General features: G+C 41.9%; 1 protein-coding gene across 2 annotated transcripts in view; it reads right to left on the bottom strand.

Annotated features, from left to right (window-relative positions):
* Nucleotides 1–27,684, bottom strand: part of RABGAP1L (RAB GTPase activating protein 1 like) — a 595,387-nt gene that overhangs the window by 214,501 nt on the left and 353,202 nt on the right. For both annotated transcript variants that reach the window (XM_073593438.1, XM_073593437.1), the window contains exon 14: nucleotides 3,391–3,504. In XM_073593438.1, coding sequence (XP_073449539.1) covers nucleotides 3,391–3,504 — 114 coding nt within the window. The remainder of the gene's footprint in view (nucleotides 1–3,390; nucleotides 3,505–27,684) is intronic.

The following is a 27,684-nucleotide window of genomic DNA, read 5'->3' as shown; positions in this document are numbered from 1 at the left end:
AACAGGTTTTCTCCTAAGATTGCCCTGCATTTGGCTCCATCCATCTTCCCATCAACTCTGACCAGCTTCCCTGTCCCTGTTGAAGAAAAGCATCTCCACAACATGATCCTGCCACCACCATGTTTCACCGTGGGGATGGTGTGTTCAGGGTGATGTGCAGCGTTAGTTTTCCGCCACACTTAGCATTTTGCTTTTAGGTCAGACAGTTACATTTAGGTCTCATCTGACCAGAGCACCTTCTTCCACATGTTTGCTGTGTCCCCCACATGGCTTCTCACAAACTACAAACAGGGACTTCTTATTGCTTTCTTTCAACAATGGCTTTCTTCTTGCTACTCTTCCATAAAGGCCAGATTTGTGGAGTACACAACTAATAGTTGTCCTGTGGACAGATTCTCCCTCTGAGCTGTGGATCTCTGCAGCTCCTCCAGAGTTACCATGGACCTCTTGGCTGCTTCTCTGATTAATGCTCTCCTTGCCCAGCCTGTCAGTTTAGGTGGACGGCCATGTCTTGGTAGGTTTGCAGTTGTGCCATACTCTTTCCATTTTTGGATGATGGATTGAGCTGTGCTCCGTGAGATGTTCAAAGCTTGGGATATTTTTTTATAACCTAACCCTGCTTTAAACTTCTCCACAACTTTATTCCTGAGCTGTCTGGTGTGTTCCTTGGCCTTCATGATGCTGTTTGTTCATTAAGGTTCTCTAAACTTCTGAGGGCTTCACAAAACAGCTGTATTTATACTGAGATTCAATTACTCACAGGTGGACTCTCTATTTACTAATTAGGTGAATTCTGAAGGCAATTGGTTACACTAGATTTTAGTTAGGGGTATCAGAGTAAAGGGGGCTGAATACAAATGCACGCCGCACTTTTAAGATATTTATTTGTAAAAAATTTTGAAAACCATTTATCATTTTCCTTCTACTTCACAATTATGTGCCACTTTGTGTTTGTCTATCACATAAAATCCCAATGAAATATATTTACGTTTTTGGTTGCAACCTGACAAAATATGGAAAATGTCAAGGGGTATGAATACTTTTCCATGGCACTGTAAGGGTCAGATTTTGCCTGGGGTTAAGTGGTTAAACAAATTACATTTACATTTTTTCCCCCTCTGAGTGCTGCTTATCTGTAGCCTCTTCCATGAAATACTGAAAAATGCAAATGGGGTGGCTTCATTTGCAAGGAATTAAATAGTGGGGAAGATTTATTTTTCTTGACAAAAATGTCTAGAATGTAATTTAAAAAATCCATTTCAGTATTTTTTAATTGGCAGCGGTTTTTAAAAAGAATGCCTGGTGATCCTGCCATAAAGGATCCTTGTGCATGCACATTCTGTTACAGGGTGACAACACTCTGTCCCTCTTTCAACTGTTCGCCTTTGCTGTCACCCTTTCACATACTCTCCAAGTAGAGATGACAAGTGGATGCAGATTGCACAGTCATGTTTCTCTTTTGTTACTAACTAGAAAAACATCCAGAGGAATACAAAGCACGTGTAGATTTCCTCTAATATCCTGATGCATCTATGGGACGTCAAGGGAAATCTCCCCAATAGGATTCAAGACAAAAAAGACAGGGGTTTAATCCTTCAATATCCCAAAAAAAAAAAAAAAAAAAAAAAGTGTTGGCTTTATATACACTTTTGGCCCTGGTTCACACCAGTACAGCTTTGAAATCGCGCCACTTCAGCATGATTTCAAAGCCGCAGATCAGTGCGGTTTGCAATCTTTAATTTTACTGCAGCCTGCCACTTAATTTAACAGAAGTCAATGCAAGTTGCAATAAAATTGCAGAAAAGTAGTGGAGGAACCTTTTTTTGAGTCGCAACGGTTTGAACGGTTCCATTGCCAAAAATAGGGTGCGACTTGTCATGCGGTTTTGAACTGTCAAATCGCATGATAAATAGCATTGGCGTGAACGAGGGCTAAAAATAAACTAATTAACAATAAGCTGGATGAGTGGAACTACGCTAATCTTTTTATTTAGATAGTACTGACTAATTCTGAAGCAATGCATGCAGAACATTTTTATCAACTGTTTTACTTTCTATTTTTTTTTAAATATACTATAGGTATAGGTTGCCTAAGGGAAGACCCAGAAGACAAAGGGTTAATTGTGAGTATAGTAAGTCTTATTTTGCAAATTGTCCATACATGTTATCATTTACATTTGTACCAGACTTTGAAGGTAGGATGAAGGACAATACCATAACCTGCACAGCAGACACATGATTTTGATTAGAACAATGGGCATGGCAGCAGCTTTGCTCCCCATATCCCTTCAATTGACATAGATAAGAATTGCTATAGTGAAGCCACCCCTTTTGAATGGTCTGTACAGGCATGGTCTGCTCCATTGGACACCAACTGCCCACAAGCGCACCCTCCCTTTTGAAGTGACACACAGGTGCATGTATTTGGTAAATTTGGTAATGTCCCTAGTTTACCGCAGGAGCATGAAGGTTGTGGCTTGGTCCCCTGGACATCCACCACCACCCAAGGCTCCTGCCTGGATTGTCTTGTGGATGATCCGTCTATGCTTGCATGAGACAGAAGTGCAATATATGAACATGCAGAAATCTTCCCCAATGCTCTGCAATGAGTCCAATAGAAAATAATACACTTTTGTATTTAAAATGATGCTAAAATAGCCACAAGCTTGGTTAGAACAAACCCTCACCGTCTTAAAAGATATTTTTTTAAAATTACTAGTATCGGTTTGGCTACCTGACCTGCATGCCTTTGGATTATGAGAAAAAACCCATGCAAAAACAATAAAGCATACAAACTCCGCTTCATTTATGTCTCCGTTAGAAACTGAGCCCATGATCACAGCACTGCAAGCACTATTAAAGCGGACTTCCAACCAAAAGTGGAACTCTCGCTTATTATATGCTTCCTCCCATCCTCCGGTGCCACATTTAGCACCTTTCAGGGGGAGGGGGGAATGGGGGACCTGTTTTTGACTGGTCCCCTTCCCCACTTCTAGAGATCGTCCACGGCCCGACCTCCCAAGAGTTCACCCCTCCTCCTCGTTCCCCGCCGCCGGGCCAATTAGAATGCGCAGCGCACTTCGTGAATGCGCAGTAGAGAACCAGGAGTAAAGAACCCGAAAGTCTTCACTGCCTGGTTCCCTTACCAGAAATGGCAGCAGCAGCACCCGGGAGTCGATCCGAAGATCGGCTGGGGTGCTGATATCGTGGGCTCCCTGGACAGGTAAGTGCCCTAATATTAAAAGTTAGCAACTACAGTATTTGTAGCTGCTGACTTTTAATTTTTCTCACCCAGGCTGGACCTCCTCTTTAAGAAACTGCCCCAACAGAAAAAAACATATGGACTACAAACATTTTTTTTTTTTTTGTTGCAAAGTGTTTATCTTCTTACCTTACAAATCTTGTAAAGGGAATCTTGTCCATCGCCCTCTGAGTCCTTGAAATATTCGTGTGCAGGAAACGTTCGGTGGATATCTCTTTTGATAACGCTCTCTTGAGCTGAATCCTAGTAAAAGAACAAAAGTCACAGCTATTAACTTAGAAAGGCCAAAGGCTGGCGGTAAGATAAATCCCACAATACCCAATGGCCCTGAGTGAATTATCTCGCTCACTAAAGTATGAACAGGGAAAAGAAATTGACCCTTACATAAAACTGTGTCAGTTACTTGCGACAGAAACATCTCATGTCAGCCTAAGTAAGGAAGTAACTGTGGATACCCCTCTCATAGAATTGCGAGGTATGATTTAATTGAAAGCAGGATATATATTTTAAAAAAAAGATTAACGTGGAACTCTAGTTTTCAGCAAGGGGGTCACTGAGACAGGACGATAGAGAAAATGCTACATAGTTCACAGTGGTTTCAATGAGCTCCTGGGTAGAGGGGAGATGAATGTCCATTCGCTGATCTCCCCTACCTAATAAGAACCTGGAAGCAGCCACTGGATCACCCTTAAAATTATTAATGACTTCTAAAAAGACCTTTACGGCCTTGGAAAACCTTGTCTGATATTCCTGCCCCACAATTCAATGGAGTATATAAAAAAAGAGCATAAGCATGGAGTTTGGCTACAGATGAGTTTGTAGGACAACCAAGCTCCCCTCTAATGGTAACAGAGAAAATCTCTCCAACAGAGCCAAAGATAGCAATTAAAAACATTTCCAAAGCTTATTTTATTGTAGAGCCGATAATGCACCCCTGAACTATTTTGATATGGGAGTGTTTTTGTAAATAAACACCACCGAGCTCGCCACTCCTGCCCCCTCCACAGCTCAGTGCTTCAGTGAGCAAGGAGGGGGCAGAGCAGAGAGCCGGTGACTGACAGTTGCCAGTTCTCTGCTCGGGGAGCTGTGAGAACCGAGCGATCAACGGTGTTCGATCGCTTGGTTCTCAGTGTAGAGGTGCAGGGACAGATGCAGCCCTGGACTGATGCTGCATCCACCTAAGTAAGGATGAATGAAAAAAAAAATCCATACTTCTCTTTTAAGACTAAAACCCACTGCAAAATTCAGCTGACACATGCTGGTTCAGCTGAAATTCATACCACCTGGCTCAAAAAAGGCAACTGACCTTTTGTTGAAGGAGCTGGGTGGAAAATTGTCAGCCTAAAGCCTTGTACACGATCAGATTATTGGACAAATATTTTTCTGTTTTTTGTTGCATGCTAGTATCATATCAAAAGTAAAAAGAGGTTACTCAACATACGAAAATTTTTGTAGGACAGAATACAACTTTAGAAGTGATGTAATGTGTTGAATTGCTTTGTATGCATTCTCTAGATTCTGAGCATGCCTAGTCTTGCTCTTACGATTTTTTTCAGACAAAAACTGTACTCATTAAACGAAAATCGGATGTTATGTTCACTTACGATAAAAATTTTATAGCCCGCACCTTCAGTTTGTCATCCAAAAAGTCGGAATTGGCTGTCAAAAGCACTATACCAATGATCAGAAAATCGTCAGATCGTACGTCGTACAAAGTTTTACTTCCAATTTTCTTATTGTGTGTACGGGCCCCAACAGTGGCTGCATCCTTTCAGATGCAGGCAATGTTCACATATTCTGACAGCTGCTGGAGCCGACTATCAGAATACAGTAACTGGCAGGGGAGATTAGTCCATCCACACTATTTACCATGGATGGAGGAATCTGATAGATTTGTTCAGTTCAGCCTGCAGTCTGAACGAAAAAATCTAGACCAGCTTTTACAGTTTCTCTGAAAGCATGTGTGTCACCTTTCGCCCAGAACAGGTGCATTTGTGGTTAACAAAAACAGCAGTGGTGCATTAACTATGCAAAGCGGGACAAATTAGTAGGCTCAGGGCAGAAATATTCCACAGATTTATAGCCACTGGATCACCCATAAATGTATTAATGACTTCTAAAAAAAAGACCTTTACGGCCTTGTAAAACCGTACCCACCATTCTCAAGCTCCGCAAAATAAAGGTATTTCTTTCATTTAGAAAATATGTCTGATAATGTTTAGAGTGGAAAAAAAAAAACTACACAACACATTGTGAGTGTTGCAGAGAGCAGTCATTTGGAAATAATGCTTGTACAGCATTGGAATCTTATAGTCTGGAATTACTATCAGTTTCAGGCTCAGAATGCATCACGTTGATCCGCTGAGATAGTTTCCTCTTAACGGTTTCAGCTGCTGGTTTGAAGCACAGTTCCCTGTGGAAAGTGTCAATTACTTGTTCTAAGCGTCAAGCTTGCTCTTGAGAGTGTTGTACAATGGTGGTTGTCTGCCTCGGCGCTCTTTAGACCAAACAGAAAAATCAATGGGTCAGGTATTAATAGCAACTGCACTAGCTGCTCCAACCAATCAAATTCATCCTTTCGTTTTTGACTCCTGAAGCCGATTGGATGCCAAAGCAAAACAGCACCTTTTTCTCCTAAGGCCCGAAATCAATAAACTAGTAATTTTCAAAATGAGCTGCATTCATTCAAGTACATGCACAATGAAGCTGGCAAGTTTAAACTGAGAGTTCAGCCAACAATTATTTCTAGTTTGAGTAGAGAAAGGTTTGAACCTCCGTCGGATTTTTACTGCTGAGTCTCCGTTGGCAAGATCAACTCTAGCCTTCTATCCTGGTGACCTCTATCACGGTGAGAGAAAATGAGGAAAGGCCTAACATTTTAGGGTCCCCTACAGAACTTTACGTTTGTTGTGGTATCTTACCAGGGCCATCTTTGAAAGGGTTAGTTCACCTTTACCCAATATAAACTGCTTTAACCACTTTCTTACTGGGCACTTCCTGTCCACGCCAATTTTCAGCTTTCATTGCTGCCACTTTTTGAATGACAATTGCGCGGTCATGCTACACTGTACCCATATGAAATTTTTATCTTTTTTTTCACACAAATAAAGCTTTCTTTTGGTGGTATTTATTTACTACTTTTTTTTTTCTTTTTTGCTAAAGACCAAAAAAAAAAGTTTTCATAGTTTGTTATAAAATTGTGCAAACAGGTAATTTTTCTCCTTCATTGATGTGCGCTGATGAGGCTGCACTGATAGGTTGCACTGGTGGGCACTGCTAAGCTGTGCTGATATGCACTGGCAGGTGGCATTGGTAGGCACTGCTTAGCAGCAGTGGGTCTGGAGTGTGTGGGATGTTCCCGGGATGTCCCGTTTACTCCATATGGTAATCAGCTCTTTTTTTTCTCCTCACGCTATCAGCATGAGGGGGGAAAAAAGCAGATTACCAGCTCTGTTTACATTACCTGATCAGCTGTCATTGGCTGACAGCTGATCACGTGGTAAGGGGCCGGGATCTCATGGACTTGCTGCTGATCACAGAGAGAGACCCGCGCGCACCCAGTAGGGGGCGTGCAGGCATCACATGCACGGGAGGACGTACATGGACGCCCTGCCGGCAATTTAGGCTCGTGCTGTAGCCATCCTTCGGCTATAGCATGGACAGCAAGAGGTTACTCTAGAGCAGGGGTCTCAAACTGGTGGCCCTCCAGCTGTTGCGAAACTACAAGTCCCATGAAGCATTGTAGGGCTGACAGTTACAAGCATGACTCCCACAGGCAGAGGCATGATGCATGATGGGACTTGTAGTTTCGCAACAGCTGGAGGGCCGCCAGTTTGAGACCCCTGCTCTAGAGGCGCCCGTTACCTGCACAGACAAACTGTGCAACTTTGAATTTGAAGTTGAATAATGCCCTTGCAATAGGTGTAGACCACTACCTCAGAGTGAGAGCATCATTCCCATCCTGTCATGTTGCTAGGACATTGCTAAAGACTCCCAGCCGTTACTGCTCACCCTCACCATCACAGGAGCGAGCTCTCAGACCACTGCACACGTATGGCTCACTAGGGTGGCACAGTGGTGTAGTGGTTAGCACTTTCGCCTAACAGCAAAAGGGTCCCTGGTTCAAATCCCAACCACGAAACCCCCTGCCTGGAGTTTGCATGTTCTCCTTGTGACTGCGTGGGTTTCCTCTGGGTACTCTAGTTTCCTCCCACACTCCAAACACACGCTGGTAGGTTAATTGGCTCCTGTCTAAATTGGCCCTAGTATGTGTACATATGAATGTGAGTTAGGGACCTTAGATTGTAAGCTCCTTGAGGGTAGGGACTGATGTGAATGTACAATGTATATGTAAAGCTCTGAGAAAATTGATGGAGCTATATAAGTACCTGTAATAAATAAATAAAATATCTACTCTGTCGCAGCATCACTGAGCTCAGAGCTACTGCAACAGGGGAGGGGGTTTGAATTGGCTGGGAGTGTTTTAGCAATGTCCTAGCAGAAGGCAGGATAGGATTATGCCACTTCTGGGAGTTTTGTAGACAGGCTTCAGGAGGTACATAGATGGCCTACACCTGTTGCAAGGGCGTTCTTTAACTTTGGGTAAAGCTGCCAAATTTTATCTAGAGGCACTGTTTTGGTAAAGGTGAACTAACCCTTTAAGGCACCCCATGGTGAACATACAGCAATGGTCCAAAATCTGGAGATGCACATATTTGTGTATTGGGGTCCCTTATAAAATGAATGGCAAAAAGCCTGTTTATTCATTATGTGAGCTCACTCATGCTTATATAATACACTGCATTTAGAGTCAACAGGCTTTTTGCAGTGCTTGTTGGCAGCAGAGAGTCCTTGTCAAATCGAGGCTTATGTATAGAGAATGGAGTAAAGGTGGAGCAGATCCGCAGAGCATCCAATTAGGTTATATCCTTTAATCCAACCCTCAAAATTTCCACTTGTCTGCTTGCATTAGGTATGTGGAAATAAGCTGAGGGCAAGTGTGGAGTCACATCGGAGGGCGTGTGCACCGCCAGCAAAAAACGTTTTTTACCTTAATGCATTGTTTGCATTAAGGTAAAAAAACATTTTTAATTTCTCTGTGCCCTCCTTCCCCTGTATGAAGAGTAAGAGAGGGGAGAATAGATCAGCGCTGTGCACGGCTGCATCTATTCTGCCCTTACTTCTTCTTCACACAGCATTCGCCAAGAAGCACGAGCCATTGGCTCTTGCTGCCGTCAATCAAATGCAGTAAAGAGGAAGTGAGTGGTGGGCCTAAGGCCCGCTGTGTAAGTCTATGGAGCGCGGCTCCATAGACACACAGGTCGGCAGCACACGGACAACATTTTTCCCCATAACAAGCGACTGGTTATGGTTGTCCTCAAAAGAAAAGAAGCCAAGATTGCCAGCGGGGACCCCAGAAGTGGAGGATCGGGGCCACTCTGTGCAATACCACTGCACAAAACATTTAACAGTGTCGTTTCATGAGATAATTTACAAGGGTGTGTTTAGGGGCAGAATGCGGGGCAGGGCAGGGTAGAGGTTGGGTTGGGGCAACTGGTGGCGAGTAACTCTTAAGGCCTGGCTAGTAGCTCAATACTTAAAATTTTGAGCCCTGCTTTAGTCACTGGGAAAAGAGAGCCATATTGGATTGTTATCTGTAAGAAGACCCAGTCCTGTACATAAGCCAAGCAATTCTGTATAGCTACAGAGGGAAGTGTTTGGAATAGGGCCATTTAGAAAATAGGGTCATCGGCAACCGAATGGATTTATTCAGAAGGGCAGCCAGCTGCACAAATTAACTTCAAGATAAAAAATTAGTCTCAGCAGTTAGACTGTGTCTCCTTCGATTAAACACAAAGTTATATTTAATGTGTACCATCATAACCTTTTTTTTAATGGAAACCCAAAAATGATATAGCCCCATAATTAACCACAATACACCCAGAATGTTACTGAATAGCACGATCTCCTCAACTTTGTGCCATCATTAGATACTAGATCACAAATGACATAACACTACCATCTACCATTTTCTACCACTTTATAATATGTGGTATTTTTATGCTATTATGCTTTCTGTTCTCTGTTTTCTCCCATGATGTTTGTTCGGGAGTCATTTTAATGTCAATCTCAATAAATATTTGCCTTTTCTTTTTAGCACCATTGTCTAATAGTTTCCTGGGTGTCACAAAAGTCTATTTTCCCCACTCTCTCCTTTGTGGTACTTTCTATAAAACAAATTCCATCTGCACCATTGAAAAGTGCCAAACATACCACCTACCCATAGGGCCAGCCTCACATCAGGACTCCAATTGCCCCCAGGACCACACAGAAACCCATACAAAATGTTTTACCATGCGTCATGTAGTAGATGGCAATTCATATATACTGTAGAATTGCCGAATAAGCAAGTCTGTTATAGAACTCCTGAGCCCTGCATTATCACTCCTACAGTCATGACAAGTATGACCTTTCGTCCACAACCTCTCTAGAAAAACTCTACTTTCAATGAAAGTTTTAAAACTCTGCATTTGTAAAGTCCTGATGTGTCACATATCAATAACAAAAAAACTGAAACTTTGCCACTTTTAATCAATAAAAAGCTGGGCTATAGTCATGTGACAGTGCCTAGGCATTAGAAGTGCAATTAGGGAGAATGACAACCTCAGATTTCTGCCGGCAGATAGAAAAAAAAGTTTTAAATAGCCCCTACCCCAGTCCTCACTCACTGTACATGGGGGTGGGTGGGCTGATCTTCATGCTATGTCTACAGAGCCAAAAGGCACCAGGATTTCTATGACTATGACATCTAGGTGAAGAGATTTAGTCCAAGAAGTAGATGCTGACCTGTGTTGAATCTTCTTGAACAAAGATGATGCCAGCCATGCATGCACAGGATCATTTCAGGTTCTAACACAAAGGCAGCCAAAAGGTCCCAGCAAGACAATATACTCACCCTCCTATCAGCCTGCGTTCTCTACCTCACCTTTGCTCCAGGGCACCAGCCTCTGCCAGTCTCTTAGCATTCCAGGAGTAATGGATACCTGTGTACTGCTCCATTTGCTCCTGTTTCATCTGTTGAATCCTGAAGCGATGTAGATGTCAGAGAATTGAACCATGGCACAGCAGGGGGCACAAGTAAATGACACTCCAGGAAGTGTCAAATGCTAAAGAGACTAGTAGAGGCTTTAACACTGGAGTGAAGGGGGTAGGAGACATGGAGAGTATACTACCAGCTCTATTGTAGGGACTTTTTTGGCTACCCTTTTATTAGAATCTCAGTCGCTTTATTATGAAAATATACTATATATCTAATGATGTCTTCTTCAGTGGAAGTCTTTCCTGTGCAAATGCCAAAACCTGGAAATTATTGGGTAGGCCAAATATTACATAACTGCAGGTCTCTAGCACTCAAACAACAAAGAGAATAGTGATGCAAGACCAAACAGGTTTCTCCACCATGCATACGGCATGGGCAAGGCAAACAGTTGCCAGCAGTAAGTAGCCTTAAATTTTTCAATTTTTTTTGTTAAGAGACCCTCTAATACAGTGGTCTCAAAACTGTGGCCTGAGGGTCGGATACAGCCCTTTGCTTGCCTTTATGCGGCCGGTAGGGCACTATTTTCTTTACCAATTCAAGGCATTATTTACTTCAAGTACACCAGTGATGGACCATGCTTCCTTTCACTGATATAAATGTTGAAACACTATTGCTGCCACTGACACCAATGATGGGGCACTATTCCTTCCACTGACACCAAAGGTGGGGTACTAGTCCTTCCACTGAAACCAATGATGGGGCACTTTTCCTGCCACTCACACCAATTAAGGGGCACTACTGTTTCCACTGACACCAACGATAAAGCATTATTTCTCCGACTGCCACCAACAATGGGACAACTATTCCTTCAACTAATACCAATGATACCAAAGATGGGGCGCTATTCCTCCTCCTACTGACCACAGGCACAGTGTAATATTTTTGCTCCCACTGACTACCAGGCACGAGGCATTATCTACACCCACTTACCCTCCTAAAGGCTGGCCATAGACGGTTCGAATCTCGGCAGGTTCAGCAGGAACCAGCTGAGATTTGAACCGTGTGTGGGCAGGCTGATGTCATTGTCTTTGTGCCATAGATATGACCAGTCTGCTGGATTCCGTTGCTATTATCGCTAGCGGCTGCTATAGCTGCTAGCAATAATCACTATGTTCTCCTGGCAAAGATGGCTTCCCTCGCCCTCCCCTGTCCCCCTGCCGGGAGCAGACAATTGCTCGACAGAAGGGATTCAGTGTCAGCACTATCTGTGTTGAGGGGGGAATCGTGCAAAATTCTTTCCTGCAATCTGTGGTTGCAGGAAACAAAAATTGCACCGTCTATGGCCTATTAAAGTCTGAAGGGCAGTAAACTGTCCCTTTGTTTAAAAGGTTTGGAGACCCCTGCTGTAATACAATAATTCAATAGTACTGTATGCATATATAACATATATAATGTATGTACAGAAAATCTGCTGCTCTTAAGTACATGATCCTGACTCCGGTGTTTAAAAAAAAGGAAGAATGAGTCATAAACCAATTGTTAATATAGAACTAGAAAAGGCAGGCTACATACATAAAGACCTATTATTTTAGACCATTAGTTTGAGTATAATAAGAAAAAAGGGCACCTGAGAAAAGAGCTTTCGGACACATGATTCATATATAGTTTGCTTTAAGGAAAAAAGTCATGGACTGTTATCTGTGTTTTAAGACACCACATACCCTACAGGGGTGACTTAAACATGCTTACATGTCAGTATTAGTGACATGGAACAATCCATTAATGTGCAAGCTTGAAATTGCTGAGGTTCTAAGTATATTTCAATGGAGAGAGGAGGGGAAAAGAGGCAGAGAGCAAGGAGGGGAAGAAATGATTGGGAATTCATTTTCTAACCTATGCGATTGCTCTCTTCTCCACCAGTGGCTTGCCAGCAGCACCCTCATGGCATCCACAGACATGAGATTTGATTCCAATTCAACTGAAAATCAGTTGCCTTAAATAAAACCTTTTCAAAAGGAAGCTGCCATTGCTGATTTCTCATTCTGCAAATGCTAGATACCTGGCTGTCATTCGGACTCTCTTGCTTCGTTAACATTAAAGTACAGCTGTACTTTCCTTTTTTTTTTTACTTAGAATATATAAAGGTAAAAAACCTTCAGCCTTTAGAACCACTTTAAGCTAATCAGGATAAGGGCACGACATCACATTCATAAAATATGATCAAGCACTTCATTACTAGACCAGCTTCATTGCTTCTTTTTAATCCATCCTTCTCAGCTCAGGAAGCCCCCAATCCTCAAGAGAAGCTTTTAATGCTGCAAATTTAATTTCATTCAACATGAAAAAGATAAACATACTTCAGATAGGACATTTTTAATTGTGAAAAGTAGAATTTAAATACAGCACTGTTTAAGGGGCCTGTAAAGTTTTATTTGGTTGGTTTAAATAAAAGAGCCCCAAACAAGCATAGGAAGGTGTCACGGGCTTATCTGAAACTCAGTTCCTATAGTTATTCTGATCGTAGGTTGCTTCAGTAAAGGACTTCACTTGACTCCCAGAGAATATGGAGCGTGCAAAATCTGGTGCAGCTCTGCAGAGAAACCAATCAGCTTCCAGTTTCATTTTCTCAAGGCTTCAGCCGATTGGGTACCATGCACAGCTGCACCAGATTTGGCACTCTCCAGTTTTAGTAAATCAACCTCCATGACTGCACTCTTCCACAGAATTCAACTGTGGAGTTCTAATCACTGATGTCTTTGGGAGATATAAGAAACCCTTTGGTGATTTCTGAAGACTAACTCCAGCCAAAATCTAAAGGGAAGGGGTTTATAACCTCAATCCTTTTTTTAAATGCTGTCTGTGTTCCCATAGAAGAGACTTCCCTGGCACATCTGACAGCTGTCACATGGACCTTAAAAGAGGAGAACTCCCAATGGGGACACACAACAAATAAGGGGTTCTAATCACTTTATCCTAAAGATTAAAAATATAAAAAGGTTTTTGATGAAGTTGGGTCTTAACTTCTCGGCATTTATTACAAAGTATCAATTTGTGGTAAATTGACACATCAGAAGCCGCAAAGTAGAGACAAAACTCTCAGAGAGAGTGAAGAGCAGTGAGACATGTGCTTTTTTGGCATGACCTGCCAAATTCTCTTCAACCCAGCTGGCAGTAAAATACGGCTCAAGTGCGGGTAGTTTTTTTTCCTGCTCAAGTCTGTCACATATCTCACTATTAGTGAGCTGTGTCCACTGTAAGCAACCTATAAGATTTCATAGTGACCTAAAAAATTCCTTGAGCAGCTTCCATGTGTGTTAGTAATCCAGTTTTGTTCAATTTTTTTTTCATTATACACCGACTGGTGTTTTTTGTGTGTGCTGATGTAATGTTTTAATGTGTTTTGCATTACTTTGATGAGTTTTGTCAGCCAAATGAAATATTAAGTAAAGTAGAGGTTGCAATGGGAGAGGCTAGTTACCATAGTTACATAGTCGGTGAGGTCGAAAAGAGACACAAGTCCAACCTATGTGTGTGATTATATGTCAGTATTACATTGTATATCCCTGTATGTCGCGGTCATTCAGGTGCTTATCTAATAGTTTCTTGAAACTATCGATGCTCCCCGCTGAGACCACCGCCTGTGGAAGGGAATTCCACATCCTTGCCGCTCTTACAGTAAAGAACCCTCTACGTAGTTTAAGGTTAAACTTTTTCTTTTAATTTTAATGAGTGGCCATGTGTCTTGTTAAACTCCCTTCCACGAAAAAGTTTTATCCCTATTGTGGGGTCACCAGTATGGTATTTGTAAATTGAAATCATATCCCCTCTCAAGCGTCTCTTTTCCAGAGAATAAGTTTAGTGCTCACAACCTTTCCTCATAACTAATATCCTCTAGACGCTTTATTAGCTTAGTTGCCCTTCTTTGTACTCGCTCCATTTCCAGTACATCCTTCCTGAGGACTGGTGCCCAGAACTGGACAGCATACTCTAGGTGCAGCTGGACCAGAGTCTTGTAGAGTGGGAAAATTATTGTTTTATCTCTGGAATGAATCCCCTTTTGAATGCATGCCAATATTCTGTTTGCTTTGTTAGCAGCAGCTTGGCATTGCATGCCATTACTGAGCCTACTACCAGGACCCCCAGATCCTTTTCCATCCTAGATTCCCCCAGAGGTTCTCCCCCCAGTGTATAGATTGCGTTCATATTTTTGCCAACCAAATGCATTATTTTACATTTTTCTACATTATACCTCATTTGCCATGTAGTCGCCCACCCCATTAATTTGTTCAGATCTTTTTGCAAGGTTTCCACATCCTGCAGAGAAGTTATTGCCCTGCTTAGCTTAGTATCGAATGTGCTGAATATGCATCAAAATGTATGTTACAGACATTTTCATGCACTGCCATTGACATCAATAAGGTCTACAATGCATGTTGACACACTAAAATAAAAACTGACCTACACTTTTACGGCCAATGCATTCAAATTTGGTGAATAGATGTGAATTAGGACCATTAAATGCAATAGCAAAGTGTGCACATGCATTAACATGTTGTTCAATGTGCACGTTCAGGCTGGGTTCAGACTGATGCCGGATGCAGCTCGCAGCAGGAGTCTGGTGCGTCCCTGTTCTCTGTTTCAGGACGAAGCAGGGATGAATTTTTGCCTGAATTCGGCCCTGAAACGGAGCCAAAGATGCACAGGACTCCTGTGCACGCCGCTCCAGAGATGTGTGAACCGGCTCCATAGAGAGCCGGTCACAATCTCCTGTCATGCGAATTGGATGAGGGGAAACCCACATCCAATTCACACTAGTGTGAACCCAGCCTAAGGCTGGGTTCACACTAGTGTGAATTGGATGCGGAGAACTCTCAATAGCAGGAGATTTTGACCGGCTCTCTATGGAGCCAGTTCACATATCTCTGCTGCAAATTTGCATAGGAACCGTGTGTCTTTTGGTCCATTTCAGGTTCAAATTCAGCCTAAAAATTCGGACTGAAATCGGACCTCAAACCGTAAATAGGGACGCACCGGACCCCTACTGTGAGCCACATGTGAAGATAGTGTGAACCCAGCCTAAATCTCAAAGGTATGAACCTTTTGGCAAACCTCTTTAGATGTTTTTCAGAATTACCATAGTGCTAGTCTAGTCCACCCTACTAAAAAGGTACAATATATAGACAGGTGCAAAACAAAAAACTTCAGACAAGCACAAGAAATAAGAATTTCAACTCATCTCTGACTTTTATCTGCTGCATGTTTGTTCTGGATCTATGACGCAGACATAAGATACAGTCAGGCAACTAGCATAAAATAGGAATGTCAACTCTTCATTAATTATGCACTTTAAAGAGAACTTGTGGTCAGGCTATAGTCATTCAAGTAGCTACATATAATTAACTGCAAGTTAATAAGCTTTAAAACAACCCCCCACTAATCTCTGAAGCTGCAGGTACTGTGGAACAATGTATCTTCAAATTGCACAGCAGAAGCACTGAAGTAATTCAAGTTATTCTCACAGCAGCCCAGCTCCCTTTACATTTTAAGAAGTATATCCAAAGCAATTTTGGCTGTACTTCTCCTGGGGATCAAAAGGAGTGCAGTTCATTCTGCCACTTATTTCCAGCAAACAACAGGTTAAAGACTGCTGTCAGACTCTGAAAAAAACCCGACCATATGGTCAGGGTCTGCCCAGATGACTGGACCAAACAAGCCATAGGTTCACTTTAAAGGAAAAGTATAGTGGAATTTAGCTGGAACAACACCTGTTATGTGTTTACATTTAAAGTATAGCCAAAGCTATTCTGGCCCTACCTCTTCTGGGGATCACAGGAGTGCACTTCATTCTGCACTCCTGTGACCCATATGTTGTAACTGATGTTATTCAGCCAGTCCAGTTTCCAGAGAGATCCCAACTTTGTCGGGATCCACCCAAATGCTTGAGTCGGCAGCTGGCTTAGCCCTTTCAGCAAGCCACTAAGAGCCTGAGCCAGCTGCTCCTGCCCCCTCCACAGCCCGGTGAGCGCTGAAGGGGGAGAGCAGAGAGACGGTGACTGTTCACTAAAGACGGAGAACTAAGTGATCAGCTCCCTCACTCAGTATTCAGTCTACATGTGGCTGGGGACAGATGCAGCATCGGTCTGGGCCTAGGCGAGTCTGGAGAACTATTTTTTCTTTTTTCTTTCTAATCCCAAACTTCTCTTTTACCAAACTGATTATAAAAAGGAGTGGCCACACAAGGAGGGCATTGTTTTTTAATGTGTCAACTGATTTATAGCCTTGCATTGTGAAGGGAGCAGTAGAGCACAAACATCGTGTAGCACTGCAAAGCTGGAAATACTGCCTGTTTGTGGACTGTGATGTACTTAATTACTGTACAACCTACATATTGAAACAAGCTTTTTAAAATATTAGTACAATTGAAAGGATAATTAATATCACGCCGATCTCTTTTTACATGAACAAAACACCTACACATTGTGAAGACTATACATTCCTCTTATGACAGCAAATATGAGATCCAAACTGCACAAACACTGGCTATTATTGCTACAGTGCTTACAATAGGACACAACGTTACATGATATAACACATGTTCTGTAAATACCATCAGTACCTAGTTTGTATTATTTTTTTCTGTCTTTTGGATGGCCTCATTAAGAGTATGATTAATATTTCAGATGCTTCAACCCTTAAATCCTCTTCCTATTATATATTTCTCTTTTTTTTTTGTTAACACACACGTTCAAACATGCAAAGCGGCTTCAGAGCGCCTACCCCGGAAGCATCTCAGCTTCGCTTTTACCAGCTAATTTGCCAGTGTTCAGAGGACAAAGCAGCCTGGTAATTAGAAGGCCAGAGGGACAGTTCTCCTGGTGGGGGATCCTGCTGACTTCTCATTTACACGCTAAGCACCACACTGATTCTCTGGGACTTAGAAGTCTAATTCTTCTATAGAGCATTCATATTTCATAACTAGATTCCTCTAGTGGCAGCTTGCTCTCTACCACAAATAGTAGCACAATATTTAAAGGTGTATGAAAAGAAATTGCTACTAACTGCTACTACCTACTGCAACATTTAAAAAAAAAGAAGAGCCCACATAATCAGATAAATGAATTAGGGAGCAGCTGATGAAAAACAACATTGTGGGTTTACGGACACGTTATATACCTTTTTTTGGTAAAATCTAACATAGTTAACCACTTCTCCTCTTATGCCCCGTACACACGATCGGAAATGCCGCCAGCAAAACCATGATGAGAGCTTTTTGTCGGAAAATGCGACCGTGTGTCTGCTCCATCGGTCTTTTGCTGGCAGAATTCCAGTCAGCAAAAGATTGAGAGCATGTTCTCTATTTTTCGGTCGGGAAAAGTTCCTATCCGAAAATGCGTTAGTCTGTATGCAATTTGGACGCGCAAAAAATCAATCATGCTCGGAAACAATTTGACGCATGCTCGGAAGCATTGAACTTCATTTTCTCAGCTCGTCGTAGTGTTGTACGTCACCGCGTTCTTGACGGTCGAAAGTTCTGAGAACTTTTGTGTGACCGTGTGTATGCAAGGCAAGCTTGAGCGGAACTCCGTCCGGAAAGACCATCCAAGTTTTTTCTGAAGGAAATTCCGATCGTGTGTACGCGGCATAACTCTTCTTCCTGACCAGGCCATTTTTTGCGATACAGCACTGCATTGATTTAACTGACAATTGTGCGGTTGTGCGACACTGTACCTCAGTAAAATTTATGTCCTTTTTTCCCCCATAAATAGAGTTTTTTATTTTTTGCGCTAGAGACCAACAATTTTGAAAATGAAAAACAATATCCAATAAATTAATGTCAAAAATCTAATTTCTTCATCAGTTTAGGCCAATAATATATATATTCTGCTACATATTTTTGGTAAAAAAAAATAAATAAAAATAAGCGTGTATTGATCTGTTTGTGCAAAAGTTATAGCGTCGACAAACTATGGGATATATATATTTTTTTAGATATACATTATTCTGCACAGAGCGGCCGCCCTGTAGCAGTAAATCTGCTATGGGATGTTCGGGAAGTGATTAATAACTTAAGGTAATCAATAAAAGGGCATCACTAAGCTCCAAACTTGCTGCACTGATGAGTGGCTAACACCATACAACATTCTACACCTGTTAGGAGCGTTTCTCAGAACTGCGTTGTTGTAAGATATGTTACAGTATATGGTTTGGTGCGCAGGGGTGTCATTCATTTTAAATAGTAACCCAATACACTAAAGTAACGCACCTGCACTCTCATGTGTTGCATTTTTTAAAAAGGTTCAGGCGCAACCTGTGCAACGAATACAAAATGTCTGGGCTGCCTGCAACTCACATTTATGCCCGTCATAATGTGTTAACATGCGCACATTACTGCATAAATGTGAACCCGCCCTTAGGGCCAGTTCACACCACATGCAGTCCAGTGCATTTTCTTTCTGCATCAGAAATGTATGGATAGTAGGCAATATGGTTTCCAATCGCATAGTTCACCCCCGTGCGGTCAGTTCCAGTGCGTTTCAGAAAAAAAAGTAACATAATGCATTTTTTTCTGCACTGAATTGTACTGCAATGTGGTAAAACACATCAGAAATGCAGTGGAATGCACATGCCCCCATTTAAGGTGAAGAAAGAGGGAAAGTGCTCTGTAAAGCTTCAGAAACACATCAAAAACGCGCATGCAGAAATGCATTTGGAACACATCTGGACTGCGTTTCTATGTCGTGAACTGGTCCTTGAACTTAATTTATAGATACATTGTAACTATATTATTCCAATGCATTATCTTTCATGCTTATGTGCAGATTGCTGTAATTTGATCTGAACATCAGTTCCAGCAAACTTTTTTTTAAAATAAAACTTATTATTTTTTACTTAATCTATAGTTATCCCTAATTAACCTTTACTAACTCCTTCCTACCCATAGCTGTTTTTTTTTTTTTTTTTTTTACTGTTGCTTTGCTGCTGAATTTTATACTATTTGCATGTTAAAGTGTTTGCAACCCTTACACACCACTTTTCACTACAGGTAAGCCTATAATAAGGCTTATCTGTAGGTACCGTGAATATATCATAAACTTGCACAGTATAGGAGATATTCACTGTATGCCGATAATGTTGGCACATGCACACTGAAGAAATGACTCACTCATGCCGTTTCTTCAGCTACTGTGCCCTGACCAGCGGCTCCCGCGTGCATGCATGCAAATGACGTCCACCCGGCTCTGGCCAATCACAGCGCTAGAGCCCACGAACCCGGAAACAATGGCGAAGAGACATGTCACCAGTCACAGCGGTGTACAGGGACCACTGCACCAGCTTCGACCCAAGGTATATATTTCATAATGAGCTAGTGTGTGATGCATACTAGCTCATTATGCCTTTGTCTTGCAGGTTTTTATTTTTTTTTTTTATAGGTTTACAACCACATTAACAGTTTTTATACATTTTGTTGAAACGTCTGTTTTAGAAAGAAAGAACACCACCAAACACCACGCATTGTGCCCACTTTAGAGCCACAATAATTTCCACGTCCTACACCATTTTAACACCTCTAAAAGGGGCAACCCTAATAATAGTAGGTCTCCATCCAAAGTAAATGACTACATCATATAATTCATAAAGAAGATCAGAATGTCAAAACAATCGCATCATAAATGGAAATTATTGGATTGGATGGTGTGTGGGCACCTTAAAGTGGTTGTAAAGGCATGCATTCTATGCATTTAGGTAAAAAAAATAAAAAACTCCTGTGTGCTGCCTCCCTCTCCCCCACAGCCCCCCTAATACTCACCTAAGCCCCCTCTCAATCCAAAATGTGCACAGCAGCCTTGGCTGTCCTGGAACTCCATCTCCTCATTGGCTGAGACAATGGCTCCGGCTGCTGTCAATCACAGCCAGTGAAACCATGAGGAGAGTGGGGTGCGAGGCAGAGCCGCGGCTCTGTGTGTCCTATGGAAGCATAGAGTAGGGCTCAAGAGCAAGCACGCACCAGTGCCCCCATAGCAAGCGGCATGCTATTGGGGGCACTGGTCAAGGGGGAGGAGCCAGGCGGATGACCCGAGGAGAAGAGGATCAGGGCTGCTCTGTGCAAAACCAGTGCACAGAGCAGGTAAATATGACAGGTTTGTTGTGTTTTTTTTTTTTTTTAAGCTGAATGTTTAATACCACTTTAAGGATGCAGAGACTTCACTATTTAACATTTGGCACAAACTGGTTTCTATTAGTATAAATCTTGAGCATTGTAAAGCATTGTGCAAGTGACCTCCCATCCACTGTGCTGTGACTTTGTAATCCTTCTACAACTGCTGAATAGGCCAAGTATCTGCAGGTTCAGGCAAAAGGAAATAAATATATAACATAAATACACATGGCATATTGGGGTCACAACTGCGCCCCTGGGAACCCTTGGCATGTTAGCTTCTGCCATACAACTGAACCTAAAAATAAACAATGGTTTCAATATAAGAGTTACAAACAACAAACATTAAGCACATTGAAGGTAAACACTATGATGGTTGTTATAAAGTTTCACACTACTAGAAGTACTCCTATTTATTTCACACAGTGTATACTATATTGCTAATGTGTTTTTGTATAGCAATATGTGTAATTATTTGTCTCCTTTCATTCCCAGTACACCAGCAGAAATGACCTTAATGCCGCGTACACACGAGCGGACTTTACGGCAGACTTTGCCCGGCGGACTTTTCAACGTACTTTACGACGGACTTTCTGAATGAACGGACTTGCCTACACACAATCCACCATAGTCCGTCGAATTCGTACATGATGACGTACGACCGGACTAAAACAAGGAAGTTCATAGCCAGTAGCCAATAGCTGCCCTAGCGTGGCTTTTTGTCCAACTAACTAGCATACAGACGAGCGGACTTTTCGACCGGACTCGATTTCGACGGATTGATTTAAAACATGTTTCAAATCTAAGTCCGTCCAACTTTTGAGCAAACAAAGTCTGCTGGAGCCCACACACGATCGAATTGTCCGACGAAATCCAGTACACCGGACCAAGTCTGCCGTAAAGTACGCTCGTGTGTACGCGGCATTAGGCTTACCATGGCTGCTGTAACTAGAGAGATGGTACATTATATAGCCAAAAGCATGAGGAACACCACTCCAAATGACTGAATCCCGAGGTTTACATACTAAAACATTTTTATATACCCAATGTAGTAAATAAAACCAGACTGCTAACCAATGATATCCTACCCACCACATAAAAAATAAATAAATGATATTATATATATACACACACACACACACACACACACTTTAACAGCTAAGGACATCCCTCTTTCCATTATCTTCTAGTTGTTAGACTGACCGCCATCTGTCTTTTTGTTTCTGAACCCCTTCCCATCGAAAGCACGCATATATGCCATCCCAGTATCATTCTTTTCAGCCGGCGAGTCTAAGTAAGGCAAATGAGATCTGAGTGGCTAATTAGCCACTTGATCACTTCTCCTCCCACCCCCCTCCAGCCGCTGCCTTTCCCGGGCTCTCTGGTACCAGCCGGGAGCTATGTGGCCAGCAGCAATGGTGGCCCTGTACAAAATGAGAGGAACCTATGTTGTTCCCCTCTCTCTGTAACCCTGGAAACCAGGAGCGACGAGTAGTTTGTCACTTCCGGTTCCACCTCTTTGTTTACCTGGCCACTAGAGGTAAGGCCAGGTAAGCAGCCGATCAGACCAATCTGTGTCCGATTATCTGGGTGGGAGGCCAGAGGAGAGATTTGGGGTCTAATAGATCCCAACTCTCTCCATAAAAAGGACCTGTCATGGCTCATGCTATCACAAGGGATGTTGTTCTTCCCTTGTGATAGCAATAAAGTTAGTACAAAAAAAAGTGTTAAAAAAAAAATGGTAACCTGTTAAGCTGTTTTAAGCATCACCTATGGAGAATTTATAGCACTGTAGTTTGCCGACATTCCACAGGCAGATGCAATTTTAAAGTGTGACCTGTTCTGTATCTATTTACTCGGGTTTGGGGGTTCTAAATAATTTTCTAGCAAAAGAAAAAAAAAGTAGATTTTTACATGTAGGAGCAAAGTGTCAGAAATGGCCCGGATGGCAAGTGGTTAAAAAAGTGTGACGTCAGGTGCCCGCAAGTCTTTGGCCACATAGCGTATGATAATTGAACTGTGGTACAGTAGGTAATTAAAAATCTCATTATAAAAATCATGTTCAGGTAAATGTAAAATAAGTCAAAATGTACACGAGTAGTAGTTTAATATCTAATGGAATCTATCATCGTGTAAAGCAGCAGTGTGTGAAGGTTCTTGCATTACCCGACTCTCAAGCCTGGTTCAGGGGCAGTAAAAGTAACCCCTATTTACCTTCACTATGGGTGAAGCCATTGCCCTGAAAAAAAAAAAAAAAAAATTTACATTAAACTATTAGAGATGGACGATGCCTGAATAGAGATGGGGCCATCCCTCTGAAGAGGAAAGCTGATGAAGATATAGTCAGGAGTTCTGCTATCTGTGTAAAGGCAATACAAACAATAAAGGGGACGTGTACACATTAATTAGCATGCATGCATTTTACATGAAAAATATATCTGATACTAGGGCCACGCCTCTAAATTATCAGTTCAACCACTAAATAAAGCAAATTCTGTAGATAAAAAATAAAAATAAATTACTCTTCATGTTTAAACTGCTGCGCAAACTGTTGCCACTATATAAATCCTGTATAATAATAATAATAATAAAATTAAAAATAATGAAGACCTATTGTAAGGCTGCATGATATATATCACCTATCACACCAGGAGTGGTAAAGTCATGGCACAGTCTGGAATGTACTAGTGATCAATGTCTTGTGGCTGCACTCACTGCAAGACACAGAAATGATCATTTGGAAGCTTCCCATCCGAGGCTCGGCTCAGCTCCCCACAATGCGCTAGAGGATTACAATGAGATGAGAAATAATAGGGATTTCGAAGGAAGCCTTAGAACTTGATTGTATACAGTGGCTGCCTGGAAGTCCTTATACACACTGGGAGAAGGTGAAAAGCTTGCAGACAGCTGAGAGATAACATTGAGTTGTGGTGGCAGACCTCGGCGGACCACACTAATTAAAATTCAGTGTGCCCAAGTTGCTATGGTAGCAGCGCGACTCCGAACAAAAGCTTGCTATCAGCAGAGGGAATGCACCCAGCTGATGTGTGTATTTCCACTACATTAAAAACGAGAACATTTAACTCCATCTTCTTGGCCGGTGCCACAGTATACTTCAACGGTCTTCACTATTAATATTACTATAGGAGAACTCGGGCCAATTAAATAGTTGAATATTGTTTTGAAAGGAACAGCTGGTAAAATCACGAAATATGATCAATTAACATGGAACTTCAGCCAAACAGCTAAAAACACAATCAAAATACAAGTGTAAAATATGTTACCAGCCAATATGTTTGTAATTTTGTAGAGAGAATTTTGAGATTTATGTGTCACTGCACCATCCAAACACAGAGTTGGGCAGTGGAACTTACTGCCACACGTAGATCTTTCCTGGGAGGCAGGGTCCTGCTCTACTGATTTTAGTGATAAGCAGCTGGAGTTAGAATGGTGTGCAGTCATCTTGGAACAGGAAGGGGCCATCCCCAAACTGTTCCAACAAAGTTGAGAGCATGAAATTGTCCCAAATGTCTTGGTATGCTGACGACTTCCCTTCACTGGAATTAAGGGACCAAGCCCAACCCCTGAAAAAAAAACCTCACACCATAATCCCCCCCAGCCACCAAATGAGTTGGACCAGTGCACAAAGCAAGCTCCATAAAGACATGGATGAGAGAGTTTGGGGTGGAAGAACATGACTGGCACGCACAAAGTCCTGACCTTAACCCGATAGAACACCTTTGGGATAAATTAGAGCAGAGACTGCAAACCAGGCCTTCTCTCCAACATCAGTGCCTGACCTCACAAATGTGCTTCTGGAAGAATGGTCAAACATTCCCATAGATACACTCCTAAACCTTGTGGACAGACTTCCCAGAAGAGTTGAAGCTGTTATAGCTGAGAAGGGTGGGCCAACTCAATATTGAACCCTACGGACTAATGCCCCATACACACAGTCGGATTTTCCGATGGAAAATGTGTGATAGGACCTTGTTGTCGGAAATTCTGACCATGTGTAGGCTCCATCACACATTTTCCATTGGATTTTCCGACACACAAAGTTTGAGAGCAGGATATAAAATTTTCCGACAACAAAATCCGTTGTCGGAAATTCCGATCGTGTGTACACAAATCTGACGGACAAAGTGCCACGCATGCTCAGAATAAATAAATAGAGATGAAAGCTATTGGCCACTGCCCCGTTTATAGTCCACACGTACGTGTTTTACGTCACCGCATTTAGAACGATCGGATTTTCCCGCAAATTTGTGTGACTGCAAGACAAGTTTGAGCCAACATCCGTCGGAAAAAATCCTAGGATTTTGTTGTCGGAATGTCCGAACAAAGTCCGACCGTGTGTATGGGGCATAAGACTGGGATGCCATTAAAGTTCATGTGCGTGTAAAGGCAGGCATCCCAATATTTAAAAAAATATAGTGTATCTATTTACATTTTTGCAATGTCGACTAATGTAACTAAACCATAAAATACAAATCTGGAATTCAGTTTTATCAGGATCTAGTGGTCGCCCCCCAACCTGGTTGGTGGGGGGGACCCTGCCCAATATTTTGTATTGTTAAAGCAGCTGTGCTCCCTGTAATCATTTCCAGAATGTTTTTTCCTGGGCCAAGCATACCTTTGAAAACATACCTCGCATGTCTGATGAAGGGTCACTGCGTGGTCGCAAAACATATTAGTCTATGCACTTTGAAACAAATATGTTAGTGTGCCAGAGGCATATCTTTTCCATGTTATGCATAGTGATTAGTCAGGATTTGTTGCAGAACCCATCTAACCAATTTGTCTATTCATTATGGTGTGCAAAAACTATTTCTTTGCTTGAGAACACAATGATATATCATGCCAACTGAAAACAATTTAGGAGACGAAAGTATGAAAAAAATATTTTAATGCATCATGGGACCTGATCTTGACCTTTTTCTTTTTTTTTTTTCTTTTTTTTTTTTTTAAGTTTCAGCCCCTACTCAGCTATGACATACTGAAAAAGCAATGTGTCACAATGTAACGTAAATGTGTGTAGATGTGACAGAAACATATGAGCACCACGGAAAATATTTTTTCTTCATGGATCTAAAGCTAAATTTCTTAATTTATAACAGGACCACATATTTCATTGCCATTTGAGATCTGAACATATGGAGTTTTTTCAAAATAATATATGAAATTTATTGCGCAGCTTGGTTATCCTGAAAATAGTGAAGCTTAAAATCTATTGTCCTCACCAGAGCCATTAGAAGCCTACACCCGTCTGGGCAGAAGGCATTTAATCAGTAACAGCTTTTTTCTAACACAGGAGGAAAAATGAACATCTGGGGAAGCCCATATAAACAGTGGAGGAACATAAAAATAGTAAGCAGACAATACTCTGGTTGGCATAGAACTCAAATTCCCTCTAAGAGGTCTTTACAAAACAATACCTCCCCAAGGACTTTATATGACCCAATTTTTAGTATAAAAAATATACATATAGAGGTTGACCGCACTCAAATCGCCAGGAAAACATGAACTTTATAGCAAAAACTCCATGTACAAAAGTATCACAGATCTCATACAGAATGGCAGCAGTGATGGTAAACGCGTGTATCCATTAATATATTTCTTGATAAGTTTATGACTTGATAAGAAATATAAGAACTAATTGTATATCTTAACAATTTATACATGTAAACATGTTTATGAAAAATTTACCTATATAAACTTGTAATTTATTATGGATACTCCTGTGCAATTGGCTAACATGTATATATATATAGATTTTGTATTTTTTGTTATTTCTTTGTAGTTTCAAATTTTTTCATTTTGTCTATTTTTCTATTTTGGATTTGGTTTTTATCATTGTATATATTTGTTTTGATATTACTGCAACTTATGAAAACAGGTGGAACACTGGTTTAGATGCAGCTGAATTTGAAAGTACTTAGGGAGAATAATGGCAGGTGTACCTGTGTTATGACCAAGTGCAATCTGCGTGAAACGTGTTCACCATACTGCTGTCATCCTGCATCTGGGATCTGTGATGCTTTTGTACTTGGATTTTTTTTTTTTTGTAAAATCTTTATTTAGCAACATTTTAGTAGGAAACTACACACAACGTAAACGTACAGAACAAAACACATAGAGATTATACTTTGATACAGGCTAGTGCAAGTGACTATTCTAGGCTCAGGGCAACATCACATTTAGTGGTCAATAGTCAACCTATTGAATTAAGATGATCAAGGGATGGGAGTCTGGTCAGGTGCCAGTTCCAACCCACTCGAGGTGCTGAATGCTCTGGAGGGTAGGGGGGCTACCCCCAGCAGCGGTCTGAGTAGAGGGGGGCTAGTCGCCTCCATCAACCTCACCGGAACCGCCACTCCAGCAGAGAGCGTCCCCCCTCAATTCCCCCGTCATCAGGAGGCGGAAACCAAAGCCCACCACCTTAAGGGGGGGGTCTCCTCTCTCTCAGCTAACCACTGCAACCCTAAGTACGGACAGTGCAACAAGTAAAATATATTGTTGCATCCTGGTATCAAGGAGGCATTAGGTGGTTAAAGAACCAAAGAGAAGAAAACAGAGAAAGAGAAGAAGAGGTAAAAGAGAGAGAGTAAGGTAAGAGGGGGGGAATGGGGAAGGGTAGAGGTGAAGCAAACCTTATGGTCTGGAGAAGTCCTGGAGATTTGCACCAAGCGAGTTCCGCCAAGGACAGGCCCTCTTTATAGTAGGTAGGGGTAGAGGATATCATTCAGTGGACATTACTGCCATTGTCTAAGCGGGATCTTAGAGATGGTTCTGCCAACTCCAGCAGAGTCAGGTCCAGGCTAGAGGATACTTGATTGGGGTCAGACATATAGTCTTTCCATGGACTCCATATAGTGTCAAAACGCTCCACCTTTCCTTTACAGGTCGCTATCCAGTGTTCGGCCTCCCTGATATCGTTTACTTTATGGATCCAGTCTTTCCTTGAAGGGATCCTGGGTTGTTTCCAGTAGATTGGGAGAAGGCATCTAGCCGCATTTAAAAGATGCGGTAAGACACTTTTTTGTATCCACTAATCGGCATCCGGGGGACATGCAAGAAGAAGTAGGCCGGAGACAGGGGGATATCGAGATCTAGGATTTCCCTTATTAGAGATTTAATATCCGCCCAATATGGCTTGATCAGAGGGCATTCCCACCAAATGTGAAGGAGTGTACCTCTGTGGCCACATATCCTACAGCATTGATCC

Source organism: Aquarana catesbeiana, linkage group LG07, assembly GCF_042186555.1.
Source record: "Aquarana catesbeiana isolate 2022-GZ linkage group LG07, ASM4218655v1, whole genome shotgun sequence".
Taxonomy (NCBI): Eukaryota; Metazoa; Chordata; class Amphibia; order Anura; family Ranidae; genus Aquarana; species Aquarana catesbeiana.
The sequence above is the reverse complement of the archived record's forward strand: the minus strand, read 5'-3'. Positions and strand labels throughout refer to the sequence as shown.